The sequence below is a fragment of the Leptidea sinapis genome, chromosome 1 (genome assembly GCF_905404315.1).
Source record: "Leptidea sinapis chromosome 1, ilLepSina1.1, whole genome shotgun sequence".
Lineage (NCBI taxonomy): Eukaryota > Metazoa > Arthropoda > Insecta > Lepidoptera > Pieridae > Leptidea > Leptidea sinapis.
Genome location: NC_066265.1, coordinates 29,216,511 through 29,243,275, shown reverse-complemented (window position 1 = coordinate 29,243,275; position 26,765 = coordinate 29,216,511). Strand labels below are relative to the sequence as shown.

At 35.3% G+C, this 26,765-nt stretch overlaps 2 protein-coding genes and 1 long non-coding RNA gene across 6 annotated transcripts in view; 2 read left to right on the top strand and 1 right to left on the bottom strand.

Annotated features, from left to right (window-relative positions):
• Nucleotides 1-26,199, top strand: part of LOC126965849 (uncharacterized) — a 31,629-nt gene extending 5,430 nt beyond the window's left edge. Inside the window, exon 2 of the long non-coding RNA XR_007729616.1 lies at nt 24,679-26,199. This is a non-coding gene — a long non-coding RNA (uncharacterized LOC126965849). The remainder of the gene's footprint in view (nt 1-24,678) is intronic.
• On the bottom strand, nt 479-10,609 carry LOC126965764 (protein-L-isoaspartate O-methyltransferase domain-containing protein 1-like). Its single transcript, XM_050809528.1, has 4 exons — nt 10,136-10,609; nt 9,421-9,653; nt 3,166-3,269; nt 479-1,444 (listed from the first exon to the last, which is right to left on the bottom strand). The coding sequence occupies exons 1-4, from the start codon at nt 10,342-10,344 to the stop codon at nt 1,025-1,027; spliced, it is 966 nt and encodes a 321-aa protein (XP_050665485.1). The 5' UTR covers nt 10,345-10,609; the 3' UTR covers nt 479-1,024.
• LOC126965801 (E3 ubiquitin-protein ligase RNF185-like) lies at nt 10,833-26,199 on the top strand. 4 transcript variants are annotated; one of them, XM_050809583.1, is made up of 6 exons: nt 10,870-10,886; nt 11,168-11,343; nt 11,562-11,700; nt 18,551-18,713; nt 22,906-23,048; nt 23,515-26,199. In XM_050809583.1, exons 1-5 carry the CDS (start codon nt 10,878-10,880, stop codon nt 23,001-23,003), a joined length of 585 nt encoding a protein of 194 aa, XP_050665540.1. In that variant the 5' UTR covers nt 10,870-10,877; the 3' UTR covers nt 23,004-23,048; nt 23,515-26,199. The 4 variants fall into 4 exon arrangements, with proteins under 4 accessions (XP_050665547.1, XP_050665545.1, XP_050665540.1 ...); XM_050809590.1 differs by having other exon boundaries at nt 10,833-10,890; nt 22,906-26,199; XM_050809588.1 differs by having other exon boundaries at nt 10,856-11,040; nt 22,906-26,199.
• Nucleotides 26,200-26,765: the final 566 nt, after the last annotated feature.

The window sequence follows — 26,765 nt, the reverse complement described above, 5'->3', positions numbered from 1 at the left end:
TAGAGAGTGCTGTTACCAAATTACAACTAGAAATTAACACAAGTTTTTGAAATAGATATCATTCACAATATGCAACTGTTATAAATGTCTATAACAAGAACCTAATGAAGTACGATTTCGATCTTTCAATCAATAATCAATCAATCAATATTGAGACACTTTTATACAAGTTATCTTGCCTCAAACTAGGCATAGCCTGTACTATGGGTATAAGAAAACGATATATTTAATACGATATACATACTTAAACATACGTAAATACTTATAAACATCCATGACACAGAAACAAACATTCATATTCATCATATAAATGTTTGCATCCACCGGGATTCGAACCCGGGACCTCTAGCTCAATAGGCAGGGTCACTAACGACTGGGCTATAGGGGGTGTCGTTTCAGTGCCAGAGGACGCTGTAACCAAAATACTCTTAATAAGAATGATAATTGATACCTTAAAAATGTAATATTAATAATATTGTAATATTTTTCGTTACGATCGAGACATGTTGTCGCATAACGTAGCTTACCGCGACTGAGCCAATGTTGCAAACCTCCGCATAATGGAGCCACAAGCACGATAGATGCACGCCACTTTCACTTGTAAGTAGTATTTTATATTCTATGTAATGACAATACGAGATGATGACTGGTTACTACGGTGGGGTATTCTGAAGAACTCGGCGGACCACAAGTTAAGTTAAAAGTCTTGGGTTTTATTGATTAGAAATAAAGCATTAATTTATGGCTTTCAATCCTCTTTTTCGTAAAAATTTAATAGTCATTCGTTACTTAAAGACTTGTGACTAAAAATGCCACTTAAATTATGTAAAAACGGGTAGATAGTGTTGACTCTACTTTTAAGTCAACGTAATAACGGGGCATCGCTAATTTAATTAGGTGATTTCGTTCGCTTCGAGTTCCACGTGAGACACTATTTATTTACCAGTGGGAGTCTCCTTTGTCGGCTAGATTATGGGTACCACAACGGCGCCTATTTCTGCCGTGAAGCAGTAATGTGTAAACATTATTGTGTTTCGGTTTCAAGGGCGCCGTAGCTAGTGAAATTACTGGGCAAATGAGACTTCACATCTTGTCTCAAGGTGACAAGCGCAATTGTAGTGCCACTCAGAATTTTTGGCTTTTTCGAGAATCCTGAGCGGCATTGTAATGGGCAGAGTGTATCAATTACCATCAGCTGAATGTCCTGCTCGTCTCGTCCGTTATTATCATTAAAAAAAAAGGGAATCATCTCATGGTCGCTATCAACAGATAATAACAGTGTTAACTGACCCAGCCGCACACTGTCGGGAGGTAGGTCGCGGTGCGGCATGTGCAGAGTGGCGAAGGACACGTTGAGCAGCTCGCGGGAGACCCACTTGTCCTCCGACACACGCTTCACCTGTTGCAGGGTGTCGTTCAGAGGAAACACCAGCACACCGCCGACCTGATCACATGAACACAAACACAAATGAATAATAAAGATTATAGAACAATTTGTCTAAATATATGTAGATTTCAATGCAGCAATGAACGTAAACGCTTTGCAATTTGATTACAGGCAGTTAGAAATTCTGACACAGATAGCACCCTTACTTTATGTCGTTAAGAAGTCCCATTGATGATCATATTTGACTACGACAATTACTTGACCATAACTATGTTATGGTAGATGACTTAAATATCCGGATAGCATAAAAAATATTCGGCCGCATATCGTTAATTTATTCCTAAGAATTGAAGAGTTCCGATACTTTTAATGGATTCCGTAATCAGAACCTAAGCAAACTCTCACCAAACTATCTTTGAAGTATATCCTTTCCAATAAAAAAAAAATTATCATTGAAATCGGTTGGCGCGATATTGAGTTATTCGTTAATTTATCATCCACTTTGGTTTTCTCATGGATGCCATTGTCAGATTTGGACTAAATTACAATGGCACCACACGGAAAGCACCGGCTTTTAAATAAAAAAAGAATTATCAAAATCGGTTCACCCATTCGAAAGTTTTGAGGTAACAAACATAAAAAAAAACGACGAATTGAGGACCTCCTCCTTTTTTGAAGTCGGTTAAAAAGACTAACAATAACAGTTACAACAGTACTAACGAACAGTACAAAGTTATCTGTCGCACCAACTCACCTATACCGAGGTCTCTCTCTGCTCTCAATACTCTTCTCAAAGCCAACCCTGCTTGTGATATATTTGCGGATGTATGGCAGGCGATTTTAGCAGAGTGCTTGCGTTTTTGTGAGAGGAACGGATGAACGGTATTTGGGTGTTTATTATCTGTTAGTTAATTACAGTAAACTTTGTATTTATTAACTATTAATTATGCAATATGTATACTTTGTTTGTTTTTTTGTAATTATTTACTTTAATACTGTAATTGGCTCACACCGTTTTATTAAAGTATAAATAAATAAATAAATAAAAATAGTGATAGGGTTTTTCAAACATACATAAAATACTTATTAAATTATTTGTCATCAAGAAGCAAGCTCCAAGTTCAACCAATAGTTTTACACCAATTTTTTTACATAATACAGTTATGTTATCACTTATAAGCAATTAAATGCTATCTCTAATCTAAACAAACTCCGAAATCTGAATTTGATCACAGCTCAAGTGATTGCTTTGGTATGGCTATATCCGTTTTATTTACCGAAAACCTAACCAATAACCTGCTGCCACTCTTTAAAATCTCAAATATATATTTTTTTAATAATTGACCATTTGTTCTTTAATTGTCTTTTAATGAAGTCTTCCTAATAAAATTTTATACCCCCTGAAATCCCCCGCCCCACCTCCATGAAATGCCTCCTCACCTTTGTTTTCACTCCTTTTGTAAATATTTTATGTAAATATATTAAACAAAATAATATTAAGTTATAACTAACACAATAAATGTTTTATATAAGTAATATTATCAGTGTTATATGTTTCAGGTTTAATAAGAAAATAAATCTGTTTTCAATCTGGGCACCGGTTATTACGATAATCACTTGTAAATTCGCTAACACCGATCAAATGACACACTCTAAGCTTGGTGGTCTACTGAAATGTGACATTAGCGAATTGCTGTGCCCCTTCCACAGAAGCCACTAGAAAGGAATAGAATAGAACCTATATTTAACATTAAAATAAATTAAATTATGATTTATACCTTAATTAAATTCTTGAAGTAATTCTCATAATCCGGAGGGCAGGCGGCGCCACAGTAGACACGGTCGTACCCCGACTGCAGAGGAGCTAAGCACAGTCCATTGCCTGCATCACAAACTTATAATTTATTTGAGTTTAATACACATATTAAGTATAAGGCTACTTACTTTACTTAACATTTACAAGAAATTAACATAATTTTTTATAATATATTATTTATTGAAATGTTTTTATTTAAATGCAAATATGCGTAACTCGTACTGAATCTTTTATCTTTAAACGAGCAATTCTTGTATATAGTTTCGGGGGTGAGAAATCAATCCACCTAGGCTTCAATTTTAAATGTTGTTTTTCCGTGTTTTAATGAAAAACTACTACAATAACATTAGAATACAAAGGTAAATTTCATCACTATAATAGCTCAGATGGGATATTGGGTGATCCAGAAAACAGAAGACCCCAGTTCGAATCCAGATGTCCTATTAGTTTTTTTTGTTCAAGTTTTGTACCTTCTTAAAAATCTATCCAGCCAAAAGGTAGGTTTTAAAAAAATTCAAATCTACCATTTTTTTTGCTATCTCGATTTCATAAATCTGCTGGTATAACCATAGATGCAAATAAGGTATGTAATATATCTCAATTATGATATCCCAAGAGCCCTGGAGAGACCTGGTAACTTTTAAAATGAGTCATTTCAAAATCCAATATGGATGTGGAGATTATCGACCTCTTGGAGTTGTATGAGTGTCTCAACCAATTGGGACAGAACATACACCAATGAGAATTAGATACACATTGCTTCCAGAATGTTTCAATGAGAACTTATAGTTCAAATTATAAAACTGACATATTGCCCTCAACATTTAACTTTCAGAACATATGAACATGTGATGAAATTTTATTTAAAAAAAAGAAACTCACAGAGTTTCTAACACCCATTCTTCTCAAGTCTGAGCCATACAATTTTGGTAGTTTTTGAGGTTCAATAAGTGATTTTAAATCATATTTTGAATAAAAATATATGAATTTGAAGAGATTCATACATTTACTTGTTATGATGTTCTACAACTGTATACATCCATGTGGACTTTCCAGCATGATAACCTTATCAACTACTATGATAACAATAGGGTAACAATAACATGCTATTATTTCATTTTAACAATATTGATTCACAATAAGAAGTAAGGAGAGTCCAAATAGAAAATTTTAGGCACATAGGGGAAGTACTAACACCTATAAATTAATAATAATAATATTGACACACTTTTAAACAAATTATCTTGCCCCAAACTAAGCAAAGCCTGTGCTATGGGCACAACACAACAATATATTAAATTTACCGGGTACCGAACGAACGACCGCGCGCATATACCGCGTTCCGTGAAAGCCCCGTGTTGTTTTAATTTTTAAAATAGTCAAATCTTGATATTAGAACTTAGAAATTGAATATTTTAATATATTACAACTAAAGTAAACAGTGGTGGAAAAGTGGTTCTTAAAAAGTTAAATTTACAGTTATTTTTAAGATAACAAAATTGTTTTTGTGGTTCTTAGTGAGAAAAAATTATGGGTAGTGTAAAAAAGCTCTGTCTTTGGTTTGTCGTAGCAGTCCAGCGTTCATTCACTCACTCTTTATTCAAGTACTGAACGAATATTTTAATTAAATCGTCACGATCCTCGTGGCGTTGTGGATACCTAGAGCGAATACTTGTGACGCTCCGTGCCTGAAGCGGGTTCGAATCTCAGCCGGAAATAATTTTGTTTTTGTATAAAATATTATATTATAATAAGTTAATAACACAACTGTGAAGGATTGAATTTACTGCATTGCTAGAATCTCATCATGCCTTTAGATTGTGCCAAATGTTTCGTAACTAGATCGTTACACAAAAACGAGTTAAATGCACGAAATGTAGTAAGCAATATCACACTGATTGCGTTGAATATAGCGGCGATACTCGTTCGAGAGCACAGTGGACATGTTCTAGCTGTTCGCCAAACGCTAGACAACCAAATGCTACGTGCTCCGTGTATCAAAATTTATTTCGAAAAATAGAATAAAGTCTTTCTAGTGCTATTAAAAAGGAACTACCGTGCATTATTAGGCAGGTGTTGGCGACCGAATTGGAACCCTTTAGATCACAAATTCAGGCACTAGAAGAGTCGGCTAAAACAATTAATAAACAATATGAGGAACTGATACAAATGTTTAATAAAAGGACGGAGGAGGTTACCTTACTACGCAGTGATCTTAATCTACAACACACTGAGAATCAAGCCTTACGCGCTGATAATCAACTACTCTCCGCACGGATAGCCCAGCTAGATCAACACACTCGCTCAACTAATGTGGAAATACAGTGCGTTCCAGAGCACAGTGAGGAGAATCTTATTAAGTTAATCCAGCAACTTGGTAAAATAATCAGTTGTCCTATCGCTGATAACAATATCCATTATTGCTCTAGACTAGCTAAACAGAACAGCAAGAATCCTCGTCCTCGCTCCATACTTGTAAAATTCAGCAGTCCGCACCTCCGGGATGAGCACCACAGGGATGCCAAATTGAACAGTAGTCATCTGGGCATTGGAGCAAACAAGAAGTCTGCTGTTTTTGTGGTTGAGCATCTCACTCCTGAGAATAAGTATCTCCACGCAATGACACGTAGAAAAGCGAAGGACTTGAACTACAAATATGTATGGGTACGTGACGGAAGAATTTTTGTGCGCAAGAACGACGAAACTAAGTATGTAAATATCAAGAATATAGACTTTCTAAATAATTTGTCATAGTTCCGCTAAAGTTGATTTATTATAATTACTAAAGGGCACCTTAAAAAATATTAGTTTTTATTACCAAAATGTTAGAGGATTAAGAACCAAAACCATTGAACTTTTCAATAACGTTGTTTGTTCAAATTTTGATGTTATAGTTTTTACGGAGACATGGCTAATGTTTCAAATCCCATTGATGAGTACGAATCTAACTGCGAAGATTTCTGGGTAGGTTTGGAGTTGCGAAACGCTAAAAACAAGACAGAATACTTATATATCTGTGGTGCATATCAACCACCTCCAGTCCAGCTACATATTTTTGAGCATTTTATTAACCACACTAGTAATGTAATGGAAAACCCTGAGGGAAAATTCATAATACTAGGTGACTTTAATTTAAGTAGTCTAAATTGGTGTCGGTCCTCTGAAAATGAACTCCTTCCTATGCCATCAAACAGCTTACTTCATAATGTATTTACAGACTTTTTATCGCTCAATAATTTGGTTCAAAACAATGATCACTCAAACATAAAAAACAAAATTCTAGATCTTGTTCTCAGTTCTTTTACTATTACACAATTGTATGTGTGCTCCAACCCTCTATCGATAGTAGAACCGCTGCAAGTGGTGGACACTTGTAGTGAACATGTCTCTTGAATGTTCAGAGAATCTACAAACAAAGTGTGATGCTAGATTCCAATTTTACAAAGCGGATTATACTAAAATTATAAGTGACATCAATAATGTAAACTGGAATACTGTGTTAAAAGACTGTTCAACAGTTAATGATATGTTAGCATTATTTTACAAAATTTTGAGGACTCTGATATCGAAACATGTTCCTAAATACAAACGACGCAATAAGCATAACTATCATGTATGGTTTTCTACTTCATTAATCAACAGTTTGCGAGAAAAGTATAAATTTAGAATGTAATTCCGTAAATACGGCAACCCTCGAGACTATTTAACTTTTACAATGTTGAGGGATCGTTGCGCACGATTACAGGATTTAAATTACGCAAAATATTTGGAAAGCTTAGAATCATGTTTAAAGTGTAATCCTAAATTATTCTGGACTTACATTAAACAAAAAAGAGGTAATAGCAGTACTTTTCCAGCTGAAATTTTTTCAGACAACAAAAATGCAACAAATGGCTGTGTAAATGTATGTGTGAGTTATTTGCCTCACAGTTTTCTTCTATATATAACATGGATACCATCTCTGTTCCAACTGGGTCTCATGAGCCGACTGCAACCAGTACCTTAATGGCCCTTTCCGTCACAACATCTCAAGTATTTAGAGTTAAAAAGACTTGACACTACAAAGGGAGCCGGTGCAGATGGAATTCCGTCAGTCTTTGCAGTCAAATGTGCTAGTGCTTTAGCACTGCCTCTAACTATTATCATAAATAAATCTCTCGGTACTGGTGTATTTCCATCTGCTTGGAAAGAGTCTCTTGTTTTGCCATTGTTTAAGAGCGGCAACCCTAAGCACGTCATAAATTATAGGCCTATAACAATAATTCCCGTATTTGCTAAAGTTTTTGAGGTTCTGGTGTATCCAATTCTGTCATTCCATTTAAGACAAATTATTATAACTCAACAACATGGGTTTATGAAAAAGAGATCTACAGCTACTAACCTTATGTCCTTTGTCGGTGATCTGTCTGAGGAAATGGATCATGGTCATTCAAGTGACACTATTTATACCGATTTCAGCAAGGCTTTTGACAAAGTTAACCATGAACTACTTATTTACAAGCTTTATTCTTCTGGAATCGATGGTATGTTCTTAAAATGGTGCAAGTCTTACTTAACTAACCGTAAATCTTCTGTTGTCATTGGAGGCTACTCTTCTAAGCCTTTTACTACTCTGTCAGGTGTCCCACAAGGCTCCCATTTGGGACCATTATTTTTTAACTTATTTATTAATGACATACCTATACAATTGCTTCGAAAATTCTATGTTTTATTTATTCGCTGACGATCTTAAATTTTTCAGACAAGTTAATTCGGCCGATGCAGCTCTTCTTCTTCAAAATGACTTAAATAATCTAGTAATCAGGTGTCAGGAAAATGGAATGAGATTAAACACTGATAAATGTCACGCAATCCGCTTTAGTAGACAAAAAAATAATTTACCCACAAGAACATATTATGTTAATGCTATTGCTTTGGCTGAAGTGAATCCGTTAGGGATCTAGGGGTCATCATCTACAACAGGTTAAGGTTTAATTCCCATATTGATGCAATTACTAAAAAAAGCTTTCAGATTTTAGGCTTTGTGTTACGCAACTCCAAGCCCTTTAAAAGGCCCACAACAAAAATCACCATTTATAATGCTCTAGTGCGGAGCACTTTAGAATATTGTACAGTCGTTTGGAACCCGCATTACGATGTATATAACAAACGCTTAGAATCAGTTCAGAAGAGGTTTCTCTGGCATTTATCTTATAGCTGTAATCTAGCGAAAAAAATTCCTTCTTATACAGGTAGACTTCAGTATTTCCACCTTAACTCACTTAAGTCCCGTAGAACTTTGCTTGACAGTATGTTCCTCTTTAAATTACTACATAATATTATTGATTCTCCTCATCTTATATCGAAACTAAACCTCGCTGTTCCAAAAACCCAACCGAGAGTGTGTAAGAAATATAATCCATTTCTCTGTAATTATGCAGGATCTAATTTAGGCTATTTCTCTCCCTTGAATAGAATTACCAGGGAATATAATAGTCATCACGATGAGGTCGACATATTTGATCATAACTTACATAAATTTAAAAAATATATTAAAACGGTTCTTTCAAGGGAGGGATGACCTCAATCATTATTTTTCTTTTTTGTGTAAATTTATATTAATATTGTGTTCATAGATATTTAATATTTTATAGTTCTTATTTTATTTTGTGGCTTAATTTAATTGAATAGCATGTCATTTTCGCCTATAATTGAGGCATCACTTACCATGTGAATGTTATTGTTTTTGTATTATACTGTGTTTATATTAGTGTTGGCAGAATTTAATAAATAAATATATTTAATACAATATACATACTTAAACATACATAAATACAAATAAACCTCCATGACTCCCAACAAACATTCATATTCATCATATAAATATTTGCACCTACCGGGATTCAAACCCGGGACCTCTAGCTCAGTAGGCAGGGTCACTAACGACTGGGCTATAGGGGGTCGTACCGGTGGTGTCGTTTCAGTGCCAGAGGACGCTGTATACAAATTACTCTTAATAAGAATGATAATTGATACCTTTAAAATGTAATATTGATAATATTGTAATATTTTTCGTTACGATCGAGACATGTTGTCGTATGAAGTAGCTTACCGCGACTGAGCCAATGTTGCAAACCTTCGCATAATGGAGCCATATATATTTATAATTTAATTTCCTATAAAATATAAGGTTGTCTTGGTTTAAATTAGAAAAAACATAATATAAACTCTAACTTACCACAGTAAAACTTTGGCTCACAGAAATCAAAATCATCTAGAGCAGCACATTTCTCAATGAACTGGCACAGCTTCTTGACAGCATACTCTACAACTGCAGGATTATTTTCCACTCCATGGCTGATGCCAGTGGATCCGATGATCAATCCGGCCATGGTGCTAAGGTATCCAGTCCCGGAACCAACATTAAGGAATGACAGGCCAGTCCTCAGCTCCAATCCCTCCATCACCTCACTGCACAGTTACGGAAAATCATTTGGATTAAGAATAGTCTAATTCTGAATCTAATTACACAATGAGTCCCAAGTTAAAAAATGCCTGTTATATATTACTGAACTTAAACACTATTTTCTCAAAGTTTAAATTGTAAATTATAGGATTGGCCTTGTGTTAGTGTCTGTAGAACATGAAACATTGAACAACAAGTTGGAATTTATATCATCAATTATGTTCATTGATCTTGGCTTTGTCGCCTAGGCCAAGATATACTTGTGATCTGAGACATTTCTTACTTTACTGCCCTAGGTATATGTACTTATTATACTAATTCTCACTTCAAAAAAACATTGAAAAACTAAATTGGTATGATTATATCATATTGATGAATTAAGAGTTGACTTTAGAATTTAATATTCATGAGAATATTTTCTCGATTAAAAATATAGTTTAATTATTATGTACAAGAATCTAATTTTATAAAAGGTTTTAAAGTATACCTATATATACATGGAGATGACAAGTGTAGTGGACCGTTCCGCCAAGCAAGGTCTTTATAGGCTTGATCCCTCGCCTCTGGTGTCATGTAATCCGCCCGATCGAGAGCGCGAAATACATTCTCCACCTTCCTAGTTCGAATGTAATGTCCATTCACTAAGTTATCGACTAGCTCATTATTGTCTCGGCCCGAACTCACTGCACCACCCATTCTAATTACTGATTTAATGTAAGGTTCTTGGATTGTATCATTGATCTCCGATCAAATGTTGACTATTATTGTGACGTCATCATTGTTTTTCAACATATTTGTTCACCATTTTACTTATCACAAAATTAAACTGGACTACTTGCATACACAAATAATAAAGAGCTTAAATGAACTTTACAACTTTCAATTAGTTTTAAAGAAAGGTAACAATTTCAAACAGTGAAACTTGGAATATATTTTAAAAATTATTAAAAATGTTATAATATCGAATCTCCAAGTCTACAAGGACCGAGAAATCCGAGAACAAATTCCAAAATCCAAATTGAGTAGGTATTGACATTTGACAAGACATACATGACAAATTGACAATCTCCCATAGATAAACAATCACACACATATTTCACATAGTTCGGTATATTAGTATCCCTAAGTTTAACTTTACTCTTTGGTAATAGTCGTGGTAATGTTGTATCTTTAAGCTGTTCAGTGTTCTGTGGTTTTCACTTTTCAGCTAAAAAAAGGGGTAGGTGGGGATGTGTATAGTAGGTACTTACTTTATTATTTCTAAAAAATAGCATCTGGTTTAAAACGACATATCACTTTTCTGTTCTTATTTGTTTTGGTGCGTGTGTACGTGTACTAATCAGATGTTGACAATATTATCAAGAACAATTCTGATAAACAGCAAATAAATAGGTACCTACCTACGTCATTTGGTGTTTGTACTTTGTGAATACTCACAACTCACATCAAATCACAAGTCACAGCTCGATGCAATAGGTAATAGAACTGTAGATGATTGTGACGTAATATTTTTAATAAGGGTTCAATCTTCGACTGGGTCATGGCTGAGACGAGTGAAGCGAAAGCAAGTACATCGCCTCCGGGAGGAGATGCAGGTGGTGAAGAAGATAAGCGTGATGAACGGATGTTAGAATGCAACATTTGCTTGGACACTGCCAGGGATGCTGTCGTGAGCATGTGTGGTCACCTCTTTTGGTAAGCTCTCATTAATAATTATACTGTTTACAAATAATCACAACTTTCACTCAGTTGACCTCAATAATTTTCGAACAGAATAGGGTCCCTATTAAATTAAAGACAGATATTTCCCTTGTTTTCTTTATTGCACTATAAAAATACAATTTATTCAAAAATTTATGTTTATACAATCATCCACTTGGCTGATGTAATATATAAATAAGTTATTTTTACAGCTGGCCATGCCTACACCAGTGGCTAGAGACAAGACCAAGCCGGCAAGTGTGTCCAGTGTGCAAAGCTGCCATCAGCAGAGATAAAGTCATTCCACTCTATGGAAGAGGTAACACAAAACAGGAGGATCCAAGGAACAAAGTGAGTTATTCTTAATTTTTTTTCAATTAATTTTTGTTCAAGTACTTAAGAGTTTCACTTCATGCTGAAGCTTTTTTATAAAAGATCTGTTTGATAATTAAAAGTATATAAAAACCGTGAGTATAAAGTTGGTGATGTATTTATATTACCTAATTTAATGTATTTACATTGATCCAAATAACAGAAAAATAAAATCCTTATTAATAATTTATTACATACATATCTAAATTCTTAAAATTGAAAATTCATAAAAAATGATAGCCGAGTTCCCAAGCAAAGGTCACAAGCCTTGCTGTCAACTTAACAATAAATAGCGTGCTTATAATCAATGTCTCATTAACAATTTAAATGTCCCATTTCATTCATTTTAATTTTTGTTTTAAAAATATATAATTAATGTTACAAATCTGGTTCCTATGTATATATATATTTGATGTTGGTATAAACCACTAGTGCTTCACAATCCACAGCTGCTTTCAGCTGAACCCTAATATATTCCTGGGCATGTGAGGAACACTATAAAAACACTAGTTGGTTTGTTTGAATAAGAGAAACTAGAAAATAATTAAATATAAACACATGAACCTCACATATTAACAACATGTTCAACCAATAACATTTAACCTAACATATTCCTTATTTTCATTCTCATTAGAAGCAAATCAATTTCAATGCATAATTATCAAACCTTATTATAACCAAATGATCTCAATTGAAAATTTGTTATTTTTTTAAGTGATATCCCTGACTTCTGGGATCAAATATTTGAAATTGACTTGAGATGTTTGCTGTTTCAAATCTAAAACTCATGTCAATTTACTATTATGCAAATATTGGAATTGAGCAGGTTACCAACTGTAAAGTAGATTCTGTAGGTGAAGCCACAACCTGAGAGTTGAACAAGACATACAAGATTTATCAACAATATATCACTTGAACAGTTGGTTCAGTGGAAGAGCACTCACACGGAACATGCAAGGTCTCAAAGCTCAAGTCATTGATCATTTATATAAAAATATATTTTTTATATTTGCCTCATGCCGGGGTATGTGTGTATGTTAAGTCAAAGTCAAAAAATCTTTATTCACTGTAAAACTTTATAAGTTATTTAGTGCAAGTCAGGATGAAGTACAAAAGTTACAATAGCATTCAAATGAGTATAACAATATTCATTAACAAAATTTAGAATTCCAACTATCTTTATCATTCAAATAATATTTCCCACTATAATAGGCCTTAGATGTTAATTTATTTTTTACAATACATTTAAATTTTTTAATAGGTAACATTTTAATTTCATTTGGGAGTTTATTATAAAATACAACACAATCCACTTTAAAAGATTTAGCAATTTTACGGAGCCTAGTAGATGGAATTGCGAGTTTGTTTGTTTCGAGTATTGACACTGTGTACATCACTATTCTTTTTAAATTGGCTAATATTTTTATGGGCGTATAGGAGGTTCTCGTATATGTCCTGGCAGTGTACTGTCATAATATTTATTTCACTAAACTTTTCTCTCAATGAATCCCTTGAACACATTTTATAGACTGCTCAAAATTGCTTTTTTCTGCAGCACAAATATGTTTTCAATATCTGCAGCCCTACCCCACAATATAATTCCGTAAGACATGACACTATGAAAGTAGCTGAAATATACAAGTCTAGCCGTTTCAACATCTGTCAGCTGCCTAATTTTTTTATCGCAAATACTGCAGAGCTAAGTCGATTACATAAGTTTTTTATGTGCTTTATATTTGGAAGTGTAAACCTTACACATTTTGTTTTCCTTTCGTTTAAAAGTAAGTTCAGCAATGTTGTCGTCAACCTGACAGAAAGTTTTTTGCTGGTGTTTTATTTTAAATAACAAAGATGTATCGTCAGCAAACAGTATAATATCATGTTTATTTTGAATAAGGTATGGTAAATCATTGACGTAAACTAGGAACAAAAAAGGACCCAAGATTGAGCCCTGCGGTACACCCATCGATATGATAGAGCCAGTTGATATTTTTCCATTAACGTCTGCTCTTTGAATCCTATTACACAAGTATGATTTTATTAAATCTAGTGAAACATCCCTAACACCATAGAGGTGAAATTTTTGAAGTAAGGTTTCATGATGAACACAGTGGAATGCCTTGGATAAATCACAAAACACTCCTAACACATCACATGAATCCTCCCAAGCATCCAAAATATTTCTTATTTACTCGATGCTAGCATCTGTGGTTGAAAGACCTTGAGTAAAACCATATTGTTTATTATGCATGAGGTTATTATTGTAAAAATGGTTAATTAATTGTGTTAACATAATTTTTTCGAAAATCTTGCTAAAGGTTGGTAGTACCCATATCTGGGTCTAAAACTGGTGGGGTCAGCTTTATCTCCCGACTTAAATAGAGGAGTGATCTTGCTCTGTTTCATTTGGTTTGGAAATATACCGCAATCTACACACTTATTGAATATAAAAGCTAAGTCTTTGGCTACAATTTCTATTACAGATTTCACTACGTTAACAGAGATTCCCCAGAGATCTTTAGTTTTCTTAACGCTAATTAGTCTAAACGTTTTAATAATCTCTATGCGATCAACATGCTTAAATTTAAAGTTTGTATTACATAAAAATACGTTTTTCTGTAGCAGTTTTATTGCAGATATAGGTGAGGAATTTAGATATTTTGTCGTAGAGACAGGTATATGAGTAAAAAACTATTCAAATGTATCTGCAATTTCAGAATCTGTTTTTATGTTTCTGTTACCAATCTTTAATTTGAATTCATTATTTCTCTTATTAGTTTTACCGATCTCCTCGTTTATAATTTTCATAGTTAGGGAGGCATGCGGACCACATTTCTCCAATCATGCTTAGAATGTGTGCCCCTGAGTTGACCCTGGTGCTAATGCGTTTATTTTGGCACTCTTATTCAAAATTCGTAGTCCCTGACTCATGGAAGTCAGCCCTTGTCCATCTGATCTAAAAAAAGGAGACAGTTCGGATCCGGCAAACAACAGCCCTATTGCTATTACCTCCCTGCTCTCCAAAATCATGGAGAGCATAATTAACCGCCAGCTCTTGGTTTTCTAGCAAGGTAGGCACTGTAGATCTAACTAGTCGTGGTAAAGCTATAGAATAAGCAAAGATTACTTACCGTAGGTAACTTACCTTAGTATCTAGCCTAAGGAAATTTTTTATGAAAGGGTGTTCAATAGAAGTTTGCTAATAATATAACGGAACCAAATTAAAGTAAATTATTTTTCTAGTGCTATATTTATTTAGGTTCATAACAAGGTAGGTACGGCCTAATTGCCTATATAATATAATTCCACCTTCGCACGACACGCCACAAATTAGGATATCATCCCCACCATCTGGATGTGTGGCGGTCCTCCACAGTGCGGTTTTCAAGGAGCTTTCTTCCACGTACTACAAAGCTGTGGAATGAGCTTCCTTGTGCGGTGTTTTCGGCACCATACGACATGGGTACCTTCAAAAAAATGCGTACACTTTCCTTAAAGGCCGGCAACGCTCTTATGATTCCTCTGGTGTTGCAAGAGAATGTGGGCGGCGGTGATCACTTAACACCAGGTGACCCGTACGCTCGTTTCACCTCCTATTCTATAAATAAAATATATACAGTCAAAACCGTTTATGGCGACATCGTTTAGAACCACATACCGGTTAAATTTACCAAAATCAAAGGTCCTGGCTGAATGTTATATGACCGCCTTATCTAAAACATTGGTTTTTACGACATTGTTTACTACGACATACCGCATTAAGCGACCACATTTGGTTAATGTTTTCGGAGAATTATATCTGTAGAACGACCGGCTCAGCTGTATTGTAAACAATTTGAATAGGTAACTGTATCCACATCTGGCACAGTATAATAGTCAATGGCTATTATCGTAAAAGTAACCAAAGTTTAGGGTCTTTTGTAATTCTTAAAAACAAAGCACATGCATGCCGTAGCCTCAAGGCCCGCTTCGTCATATCTCTTAAGTCAGTTTGTTACTTATCTTTACACAAGACGCACCAAAACATTATTGTTGAGTTAACTGTGAAAATTGTAACATGTCGCAAAAAAGAAAACAAATCAGTATCGAAGACAAATCGCATATTATTTCAAAGCTAGAGAAAGGAATTCCAAACAAAGACCTGGCAAAAGAATATGGTGTATCTCACTCGACAATTTCAACCATTTGGAAAGAAAGGGAGAAAATTCAAATCCTTTACGACAAGAATTTTTTGAAAATGAAACGAGCCAGAACAACGCGGCATACGAAGATTGAGGAAGCTTTGTTAAAGTGGTTTAAATATCAAAGGACAAATAATGTGCCAATAAATGGACCAATTCTTCAACAAACGATTTTGCTCAACGTTTTGGTGAAGATTTTGTTTGCTCGTCTAGTTGGATTCAACGTTTCCGGGCTCGACATGGCATTGTCAGCGGGAAAATGAGTGGTGAAGCTGCCAGTGTGGATAAAGATGCTGTAGGCGAATGGATTACGCAAAAGTGGCCTACATTATGCGAAGGCTACAGTCCATAAGACATTTATAACGCAGACGAAACCGGACTTTTTTTTACAATATTCTTCTTTAAAATTCAAAGGAGAGAATTGTTCGGGAGGAAAAATGTCCAAGACGAGACTAACGATCATGGTTGCAGCATATATGACAGGATCCTGTAAAAGGAAGCTTTTAGTTATTGGGAAATCTAAGAAACCAAGATGCTTTAAAAACATACGCTCACTGCCGGTAACGTATGAAAACAATGTGAAGTAATGGATGACATCGGAATTTTTGAAAAAGGTGTAATACCAACCGGTTCAAGGTGTAATAAGATGTTTAAAATCTCATTAAAGAAGACTGCAAGTGTTAAAGTTAATACAAAGCATTGACAGTAATAATCAGAACAGCTTTACGGTTCTTGATGCCATCTTGATGATATCCGAACCATGGGAAAAAGTTTCACAAAAAACTATAGCTAACTGCTTTGGGCATGCAGGTTTTAAAGATCTTACAAGTCTTATAACAAGAACCTCAGATGATGTGATTGACGACGATGAAGAGAACAATATTTCTTTGGCTCAATTAGCCCAAAATTTACGACCTGCTTTATCTACTACTGAAACAGAAGACGAGTTCATTGATGTAGATCAGTCTATTGCAATTTGTGCACCAGCTACGGAGGATGATATTGTACGTGAAGTTCAAGAGGAAAATGAAAATGAACAGGAAGACTCGGAAGAACAATTTACAGTGCCAACTTTGATTGACGGTCTCAATGCTGTTATGTATTACGAAAGATTGTTCTTTTTAATGAAGAGTTCCACATGCAGGGAAATTGTGACGATACGCTGATTAAAATCCAACGTGAATTACAAAATGTGTATGCACGACAGAAGTGTTTCAAACAAACTAAAATTACAGATTTTATGCATACAAAAATGATGGAAAAATGATATTGTTCTTTTATATTATACGTTTCTATTGAAGTAAACAAAATGCAGTTTAATTTCCTACATGAATATACATATTATCTTTCCTATTAATACCTGTCACCGGTTGTTACAACTATCGGTTTTTACGACTCAATATGAGTAGTCCCTTCGATGTCGTTATAACAGATTTTGACTGTATATATAATATCCACATCTATTCTCTTGGTATACCTAGAAGGTCACCAGTTGATCGACGACCGACAGTACGGCTTTCGGCATTGTCGGTCGGCAAGCGATCTTCTAGTATACCTAACACAGATAGGCGGCGGCTATCGAAAGCAAGGGGGAAGGCCTGGCAGTTAGCCTGGATATAGCGAAGGCCTTTGATTGTGTATGGCACAAGCCGCTTCTCTCAAAACTTACATCATTTGCGCTTCCCAAGAGCTTATGCAAGTGGACCTCCAGCTTGCTCACTGGGCGCAGCATACAAGTAGTTGTCGATGGTTGTTGCTCGAACCCGAAGCCTGTGAACGCTGAAGTGCCCCAAGGCTGTGTGTTATAGACACCTCCGATACATTGCTATGCAGACGACAGCACTGGTGATGCCGTATACACGGGTAATGCAGGTCTATCTCGGCCTAAATCGTCGACCAGTGCCGGAAGAAACTTGTTTCTTTTATCGAGTCCTCTCTCGAGAAGGTCGCGGAATGGGGTAAATCGAACCTTGTCCAATTTAACCCTCAGAAGACCTTCAGAGATCTTCTCACAAGCTCTATTTTTCCCGAACATATGGTAGATTCATTAAATTCAAAGAAATATTTAAAGTGAAGATTCAAAACCGCTTAGTTTAAGCATAATTGAAAAAAGTTTATTTGACTTTGTGATTGCCTGTGATCTTGTGAACAACTCACAAGCCATTAACAATATTTGTTCCAAGAATTTTATGGTGTGTTGAACTGTCCCTCCGACTTGAATGTTTGTTACTGTATTGTTAGCTCAGTCTCATTAATGATTTGTTACGTGCCTTTTATTCCTATTTTGTTCCTTGGCTCTGAAGCTAGATTATATTTTATCTCAATTTATGACTTTAGTTTGTTTCTGCTTTCTGTCCTTTTGCTATGAGCAAATATGAACTGTATGAAAAATGATCGAGTGAGAGTGTAAAATCAGCATTTGGCACTATTAGAGTTCCTTGAAAATCATATCTAGATGGTATGGTTGTGTTCATATTGTAGCATGCAGGAGACCATGTATAGCAACAGAGATAAACCCCACCTGGTACAGGCATTATTTGCCTAAAAGGTGACTCTGGCCACTAGCTGCTTTAAACCTATGTTTTTAAGAGAAATAAATTATTATTCTTATTATGATTCTTATACGAATGAGATTTGTCTTGTCGCAGGTGCCACCGCGCCCCGCCGGACAGCGCACGGAGCCGGAGAACACCAGCGCGTTCCCCGGGTTCAGCTTTGGCGATGGGTTCCACATGTCATTTGGAATTGGCGCCTTCCCTTTCGGCGTGTTCACCTCCACCTTCAACTTCGGTGATTCCCGCCCCAGTGCTGGTTCGTACTTGTAAAGTAACGCTCGTTTATTTGTTGATAAATAACTGTGTTAAAATGAGTGTTTCATCATCATTACTTGAGCCGGAAGACGTCCACTGCTGGACAAAGGCCTCCCTCAATGATCGCCATGACCATCAGTCCTGCGCTGCCCTCATCCAACTACATCTTGTGGGGTAGGCCTACCAACACGACGTCTTCTGATACGTGGTCGCCATTCAAGGACATTAGTGCTCCAACGGATATCTGTCCGTCGAGCTATGTGCCCTGCCCACTGCCAAAAATTATGTTTGACCTGTCCTAATTGACTGCAAATATGGTTTGTACGCGGCAGCCACCAATGGAGTAGTGTATAGACTCGCTCACATAAGAATAAGAATTATAATTTACATATGTGTAAAAAGATCGATTTAAATAAATTATGCATACATTGTCATTAAATTACAATAACTTTATAGTTATTTATGCAACTGTTGTGTAATAAGGGGTATTAAAACACGAATGTGGGTTTATCACACGAGGCGAAGCCGAATGTGATAATAGTATCACATGAGTGTTTTAACACCTAATTATCAACAGTTGCATACAAGACTTTATCTACACCCAGAATATGAATCATTTAAAAGATTCTGAAACAGTTAGCTTACTGCTAACATTAAAACAGCCAGTCCTAGTAGTAACTTAATAGCATACATAACTGATTTTATACAATTAAACTAAGTGTTAATGAAATACTTAATTATTTATTTTAGTAGTAATTTACATTTTGTATTGTGCAATTATTAAAATTCACTTGAATATTATGTTCTTTTGCAGCGTTTAAAATATCCGGCGGTGTGCTGTCAAAACTTCAATCGCTCATTTTTTCAAGAAAAATGGCGGGGTTTCGAATAACCTAATTTCTTTTTTACGACGCGCCAGGTTCTGGTAGTGTGGAACGCGCGTAAACGAAAATGTTCTTTTTTTGAAATTCATACAGATACCACGCATCGAGCAATAAAAATGTGGCTGTTTGTTGATACTCTTTGTGCATGAAGGGATCCGAAAAAAAAAACCAAGGAGTGTTGTTATGAAATTCAGTACAACATTACAACACTCGTTTGGATGATGTAATGGTTATTACGACATTGGGTGTTTTAATGTTGGTAATAAGCTAACTGTTTCAGAATCTTTAATAGAGGATTTAAAGCATGGGTGTAGATAAAATATTTTACAAGCTCATAATATACAGTGTGTTTTTTTTAAGTGGGACAGTATGGGGAAATCCTAAAGTATAAGAGATGCAGGGAAACTGTCTTAGGAAACATTAGGTACTTTTTTGTGAAAAAAAATTGGTATTGTCAAAATTTTGGTCAAGTGTGAGTTGTCCCTAAAAATGATTCATTTTGATTAAATTTTTTTTTGACGCACATCTACTCAGTTTCATGAGGGGATCATTTTATTGTATGGGAAGAAAAAAATCGGGACAGCAGAAGTTAGGTAAATTTAATAAAATAATTTTACATTAAAGTAAATGTTCAAAGTGGCCTCTCTCTTGTCGAATGCAGGCACGAGCGCGTTTCAGAACACCTCTGGTAGCTTTAGACAAGGCGTTGTGATGTATGTTGTTCAAATGATAATGCACTGCGTCTTTTAACTCTTGTACCGAGTTGTAAGTATCTGCATAAATTCGACCTTTAAGGTACCCCCAAATGAAAAAATCCAACGGTGTTAAATCGGGTGAACGTGGTGGCCATTTGTGTCCATCCAGCGATCAAGAAAATGTTCATTTAAAAACTGTTTAGTACCTATTTTGGGCAGGGGCGCCGTCTTGTTGGTAGATGATATTATTCAAATTATTTAATGGAATTGCCATATCTACTAAATCCACAGCCATGTTTAATATTTCCTGATATTTTTGGCTATTCAATGTTCCATGGTAAATTTAAATGCCAAAGATTTTATTATGTAATATTGCACACCAACAATTAAAGGAAAAGCGGACCTGGTTATGGGTTGCCGTAGTTCGGAAGGGGTTTGAACGTGCCCAAAAATGATTATTTTTTCTATTGTACATGCCATTGTCTGAAAAATTGCATTCATCTGTCCAAATAATCCGGCTTGGAAAAGACGGGTTTCTAATCGAGCATGCTACAAACCACTGGCAAAATGCTAATCTCCGGTCAGTGTCTCCTGGAAGCAATGCTTGTACAAGATGACCTTCTATGTAACACTTGTACTTGTAAGCCTTCAATACCTTTTGTACTGTAGATCTATGCACACCGATATTGTTAGCAGCTTCCCTCAATGAGGCTTTTGGGTAGGCTTCAAAATATCCTAAGATTGCGATAGTTGTAAATTCATTTATTACTGTGGCTCGTCTCTTCCGTTTTAGTGTAAAACAGCCTCCCTTTCTTAAAATTTTCACCAGTTTGTCAAAAATTTCGGTTGATCGCGGTCCGGATAACGTTCCCGATACCACTGTAACGCATTAACAGAGCTACGATAATTAACAAAATAACGCTTCAATTAAATTTACTTTATGCGAGTTTGATAATTCCATGACGAAAACTTAACATAATGTTAACTTTAAACAATGAAATATCAAGTAAAACACTGTTTGTTTCAAGAAGTTCCAAATTTAAAATTTGTTTTTTTAATTAGATTTGTAAGGTAAGGTGCTCGCGTAAGAATACCTTAAAGTATTTTAATCCTTTTTAAACCAAATAAAGTGTTCCAAATTCAAATGTGAAACTGCAATAGGCAATATTTTTTTTAATAAAAACCTTGCAGTGGGCAGTGGTAGGCAATTTACACGGGTTGTAATAATGAAAACGATTTTCTTAAATTTGACTAACTTCTGCTGTCCCGATTTTTTTCTTCCCATACAATAAAATGATCCCCTCATGAAACTGAGTAGATGTGCGTCAAAAAAAAATTTCATCAAAATTAATCATTTTTAGGGACAACTCAGACTTGACCAAAATTTTGACTATGCCATTTTTTTTTCACAAAAAAGTACCTAATGTTTCCTAAGACAGTTTCCCTGTATCTCTTATACTTTAGGATTTCCCCATACTGTCCCACTTAAAAAAAACACACTGTATATGACTATGTTGTGATTATCATTGGATCGCCACCCTAGTCGGAGACTGTATCATGGGTTCAAATAGAGCTATGGTTAAAGATAGACCATTTAACTTGGCAGTCATTATTGGCATTACTATGGCAAATTTTGAACATAACTCTAAAAATAAAAAATTTATTGTACTAATGGTTTAATATTAAAGTTATTCCTACTGATGTTGACCTCTGATCTGTGTCTAGATATGATTAACACCAACGTGACTTTTTCGAATGACATGCCTCTCAATAAATGATATTCTATTTTGAATAAACATATTTTTATTTGAATGTACAGATAATGAAATCCAAGTTTTTATATACACATTGAATGATTGACATACAGGTATATTACATGTAAGAACTTAATGCAATGTAAAAAAACTCATACAATCGTTTTTGTAATACAAAGTAATAATATTTATAATATACTGTTCACACAGATTAGCATTAAAGGTGTACAATTAATCAACGATTTATTGTTTTGTAGAGAGCGAAAGGAACTGACAGTGGGAATAGAGGTAGTACTGTCTTATTATAAGCTCCGGCTTGCCCTGCAAAAATAATTAACTCTTAACAATATTGTTATTAATTAAGCATTTAAATATAATTAATTGAAAAGAATAAGTAGGTCAACACTTTTTATTCTCTTAAAAACTTTTTCAAATTGGTCTGGCAATTGTTGAACAACGGATTTTGGAAGGTTATATTTTCATATTGTAATTACTTATTGGATGAAATTTTTTGTAAGAGGCATATCTATATAACTTATTTTTATTAAAAAAAAAAATATTTCTCTGTAGGCATCGTCGAGGATGCATATTTGTATAATAGACAGCGTGGCGCTTCAATCGCGACATTAAATAAACACACTACTAACTACTTAACCGTTATAATAAAATTAATTATTATTCAAATGTAAAATACATAATCGCCCCCGAAATCCCCTGTAGGTACCTATACTAAATTTATATATATTGAATCAAGAATTGCTCGTTTAAAGATATAAGATACACTCAACATGGGAACCATTTGGGCTCAGGTGAATATAGCTGTGAAATTAAAGAATAATTGTATTTATGTGTCGCCGCAGCGCCGCGCGGCACGGCGCAGTACGACGAGGAGCAGTTCCTGTCCAAAATATTCCTGTGGGTTGCGATCCTGTTCGTGCTGTGGCTGGTGTTCGCATGACGGCCGCGCCTGCTGCAAGCCGGAGTTCATCGACCCACGCCAAGGGTATCACCTCCTACAATGTACACCCTCCTTCCTTCTTAATCATTTGTATACAATGGCGGGCATAATAAGACATTACTTTTTTGATCGTAAGGTGTAATATTATATGTAAATGTTTGTTTCAATAACCTTGTCACGTTGCTTTCAATTGTTCAGGTAATTCCTAAATCATGCTGTCTCATGATCATATATATCAAGTGAAATCAAACAGGCGCCATTGAGCATTGTGCATTTTGAAGTTCAAGAATCATGACATAAGCACCTGTGGTCGTTGATTTTATTAAACAAGTTATTCTAAGCCAGAATTCAGAATCACGCTATGAATTTCAATTCTCAGGGTTTTACGAGTATTTGTACTGAGTTCTATCACTTACATCTGCTATCATTATAAATCTCCTTGATATCATTTTGCTATATCTGTAAGAAAGAACTTAAATATTTTTGACAATTTTTCATTTCTATCTTCCAGGTCCTTCCCCTGGAGTTCAAGGACTGTAAGGAACCACACTCTCATGACAGCAATGGCTTCACACTCCAGGAGGATTCTTCGTTCTTACCAGTCCTTTAAATTATTTCTGCATCTTTTGGATTTATACTTAAAATATTTTTTATTCTATCCCTACATTTGTCATTAAAATATCCGTCTTTAGCATCTGTGCACATTGTTTTGATGGTATGTTTTATCATGTCAAGAATTTCATCACTGATCTGCTTATTGGCTTTCCACTGATTTCTCCGGCTTTTGATCGTCTGGCCTAAGCTAGTCTAGTCCGCTTGTAGATTCCTCAATTTGGCAATGACAAACTCTGTCTTGGTCCGAGGGTTTCGTAATGTCAGTGTAATGAATAGATTATGATCAGAGCCCACATCTTTGTTTGGATAAATTTGGACATCCTTGAAAGGATTTCGAAACCTTATATTAACATGGAAGACAGATCTGGTTTCTGACAATTTTACGTTAACAGCCTGTATTTGTCAAAATGAAGTCTTCTACTTGAAACAGCGGCTTTTGGCCACCCAAACCAAATTTTCCAGATAAAAGTGCTCGTTTCATAGTTATTTTCGTGATCAAATTGCCCATTTTTCAATTGCCAATTGTGATATTGACTTCATCTTTCTTCATGAGTGCATATTGTTTGTTCTTAACATCGACATTGAACAATGATTCAATTGCAGCAGAATCACTATCCAAAATGGCTCTTTAGGTCACAACAAATTGTTCAGTGCAACACACGCCCCACTTTAACTGTGATATCGTGTGTCATCTAATTCGCGGTAGTATGTACTGCATACATACTACCGCAATTAAATTCACTCTTATTTTTTTTATGGAATAGGAGGACAAACGAGCGTACGGGTCACGTGGTGTTAAGTGATCACCGCCGCCCACATTCTCTTGCAACACCAGAGGAATCACAAGAGCGTTGCCGGCCTTTAAGGAAGGTGTACGCGCTTTTTTTGGAGGTACCCATGTCGTATCGTCCCGGAAACACCGCACAAGGAAGCTCATTCCACAGCTTTGTTACTACGAAGCAAGAGTGAGAAGGAAGCTCCTTGAAAACCGCACTGTGGAGGACCGTCACACATCCAGATGGTGGGGATGATATACTAACTTGTGGCGTGTCGTGCGAAGAATGACGTTATATGACAGAATTTTGTTTGTCTTGTACTTCGCTCCTTATAACGGAATACGGATTACAATGATTTTGGTTATCTGTGACTAATCAAGCGTCGTTTGTATGTTAGCGAATCCTTAAGTTATTCGATAGTCAGAATTCATTCATGATAGTGGTTGTATGGAATCTTGAATAGAAACTGCTGTTTTCTTCAGATTAACATGTTTTTTATTGGGCTATTTACAGTCTTTAATACAGTTAAATATAAAAGTTGAAAGTTGCTTCTTAAAATATAATCGTTTAGGGTGTACATGAGTTAATGAGAGGATACGGTACGCACGTGTTACTGGTGTTGAAAACGCGGCATTCAGTTTGTGTCGTAGGTACTAATAATTACATTTTTTTGTTGAAGAGCAACAACTATGTAGTGCTTATGGTAATATTAAAACAACTTGTGTGTAACATATTTATTTTAATTTATGATTCAATTATTATTCTTATTACTTATACCTTTATTTATATTCATATTGTTCTATATTTCAAAATTTTATTTACTCAGCTTAGTTTTACCCTTCATGCCAATCGGTGTTAAGAGATATAGGAAAACTATTTATGGATATATAGAATCACGTATGAAACGATATAGTTGGGTTCGTTATAGTCTCGATAATTTTGAGATGTGTGGTGAAGATTGAACTAACGTCTTCTATAGGTGTCTTATTAATGCTGTACGTACAATCGACAAAATTTAATCGTGACCCACATAAGTCATTTTCCTACAGTCATAATAAACAAACTGGCGTCAACATACGTTTTCGAAGTAACTTTAATCATATTATCAGATACTGACGGTCAATCAATTGTCATAGTACATTATTTTTCGTGAAAACGATTGTAATGACTAAATTTTGTCGATGGTACATTAACATCTAGGTTTTAATATTATTTATAATTATTATAGCTTGGGCCCTTAAATAGGTAACGATATATAACTATTGTATATAGAAATAATTACATGATTTTGACTCGGAATTAGGTTTTAAAGATACTTCTGTAAAAAGCTGTACAATTTATTCGGCGTCATATAAGGCCGTGTAGTGCGTTTCGGATCGCTCTTTGTCTATTCAGTAAACAACATCAAAGGCGCTATTTGGTCGATATCATGTATTAAAATAAATTTTTGTACAGCTTAAATTGAAATGTTATTTAATATATTGTAATATAAATTGTTGCATTTTCTGGTGGTTGAAACGATGGACGTCCAAGTATAGAATGAAGTTCCATCACATCTCTTTTCAAGGCGGAAATCGGACAGCCAGGATCATGGCTCTGGACTCACTCACTCTTGCGATATATTGTATGTGAACGAGTGAACTACAGATCGCGTGCCTGCGATCAGTGGCGTCATCCGATTCCCCTCTTGTGAACATTCTGAGCTGCGGAACGCTGGACGATGTAGATTTATATTTTGCTGTATAATAAGTGTATATAATATGCAACTGTTAATTGTAAATTATTGTAATAAAGTTTAATGATAATGGTTCTTTTTCTCTTATCACCTCTAACCTCTCAAAGTCGGATAAATAAGTTTAAATAATCATTTAGTTTAAGATAGTCTTATTAATATTGTGTGCATATAATTTGCATTTTTCGTTTAGCAAGTTCTTCATGTTATTTTGTGAAAGATTGTGTGTGTGAGATTTGATGCCAGTACGACAAAACGCCAATTAAGTAAGGACCTTAATATATGACACGTACATTGTGTATGTGCTACATAAGTACGTGTTACTTACGAAATTAATGATATAATCATAATTAGCAAATTAATTTCAAATGCAAAAATCACTTATGGTTTGAGCTTTATAAGTGTTATTTTAAAAGAACAACAGATAACTTAAGAGTATTAAAACACCGATGGAAATTGATGAAGCAGCTCGGCGAACCAGTCAATACTTGGCAACGGGGAACGTCCGGGTATTGCCCTGGCCTGCATAATCGCCAGACCTCAATCCCGTCGAGCACGCAGGACATGCTCCAGTGACGTGTTTTGAAGGACTTGGACGGAATGACAACAACCCAACAGCTGAAGGATTTGCTACAGTTC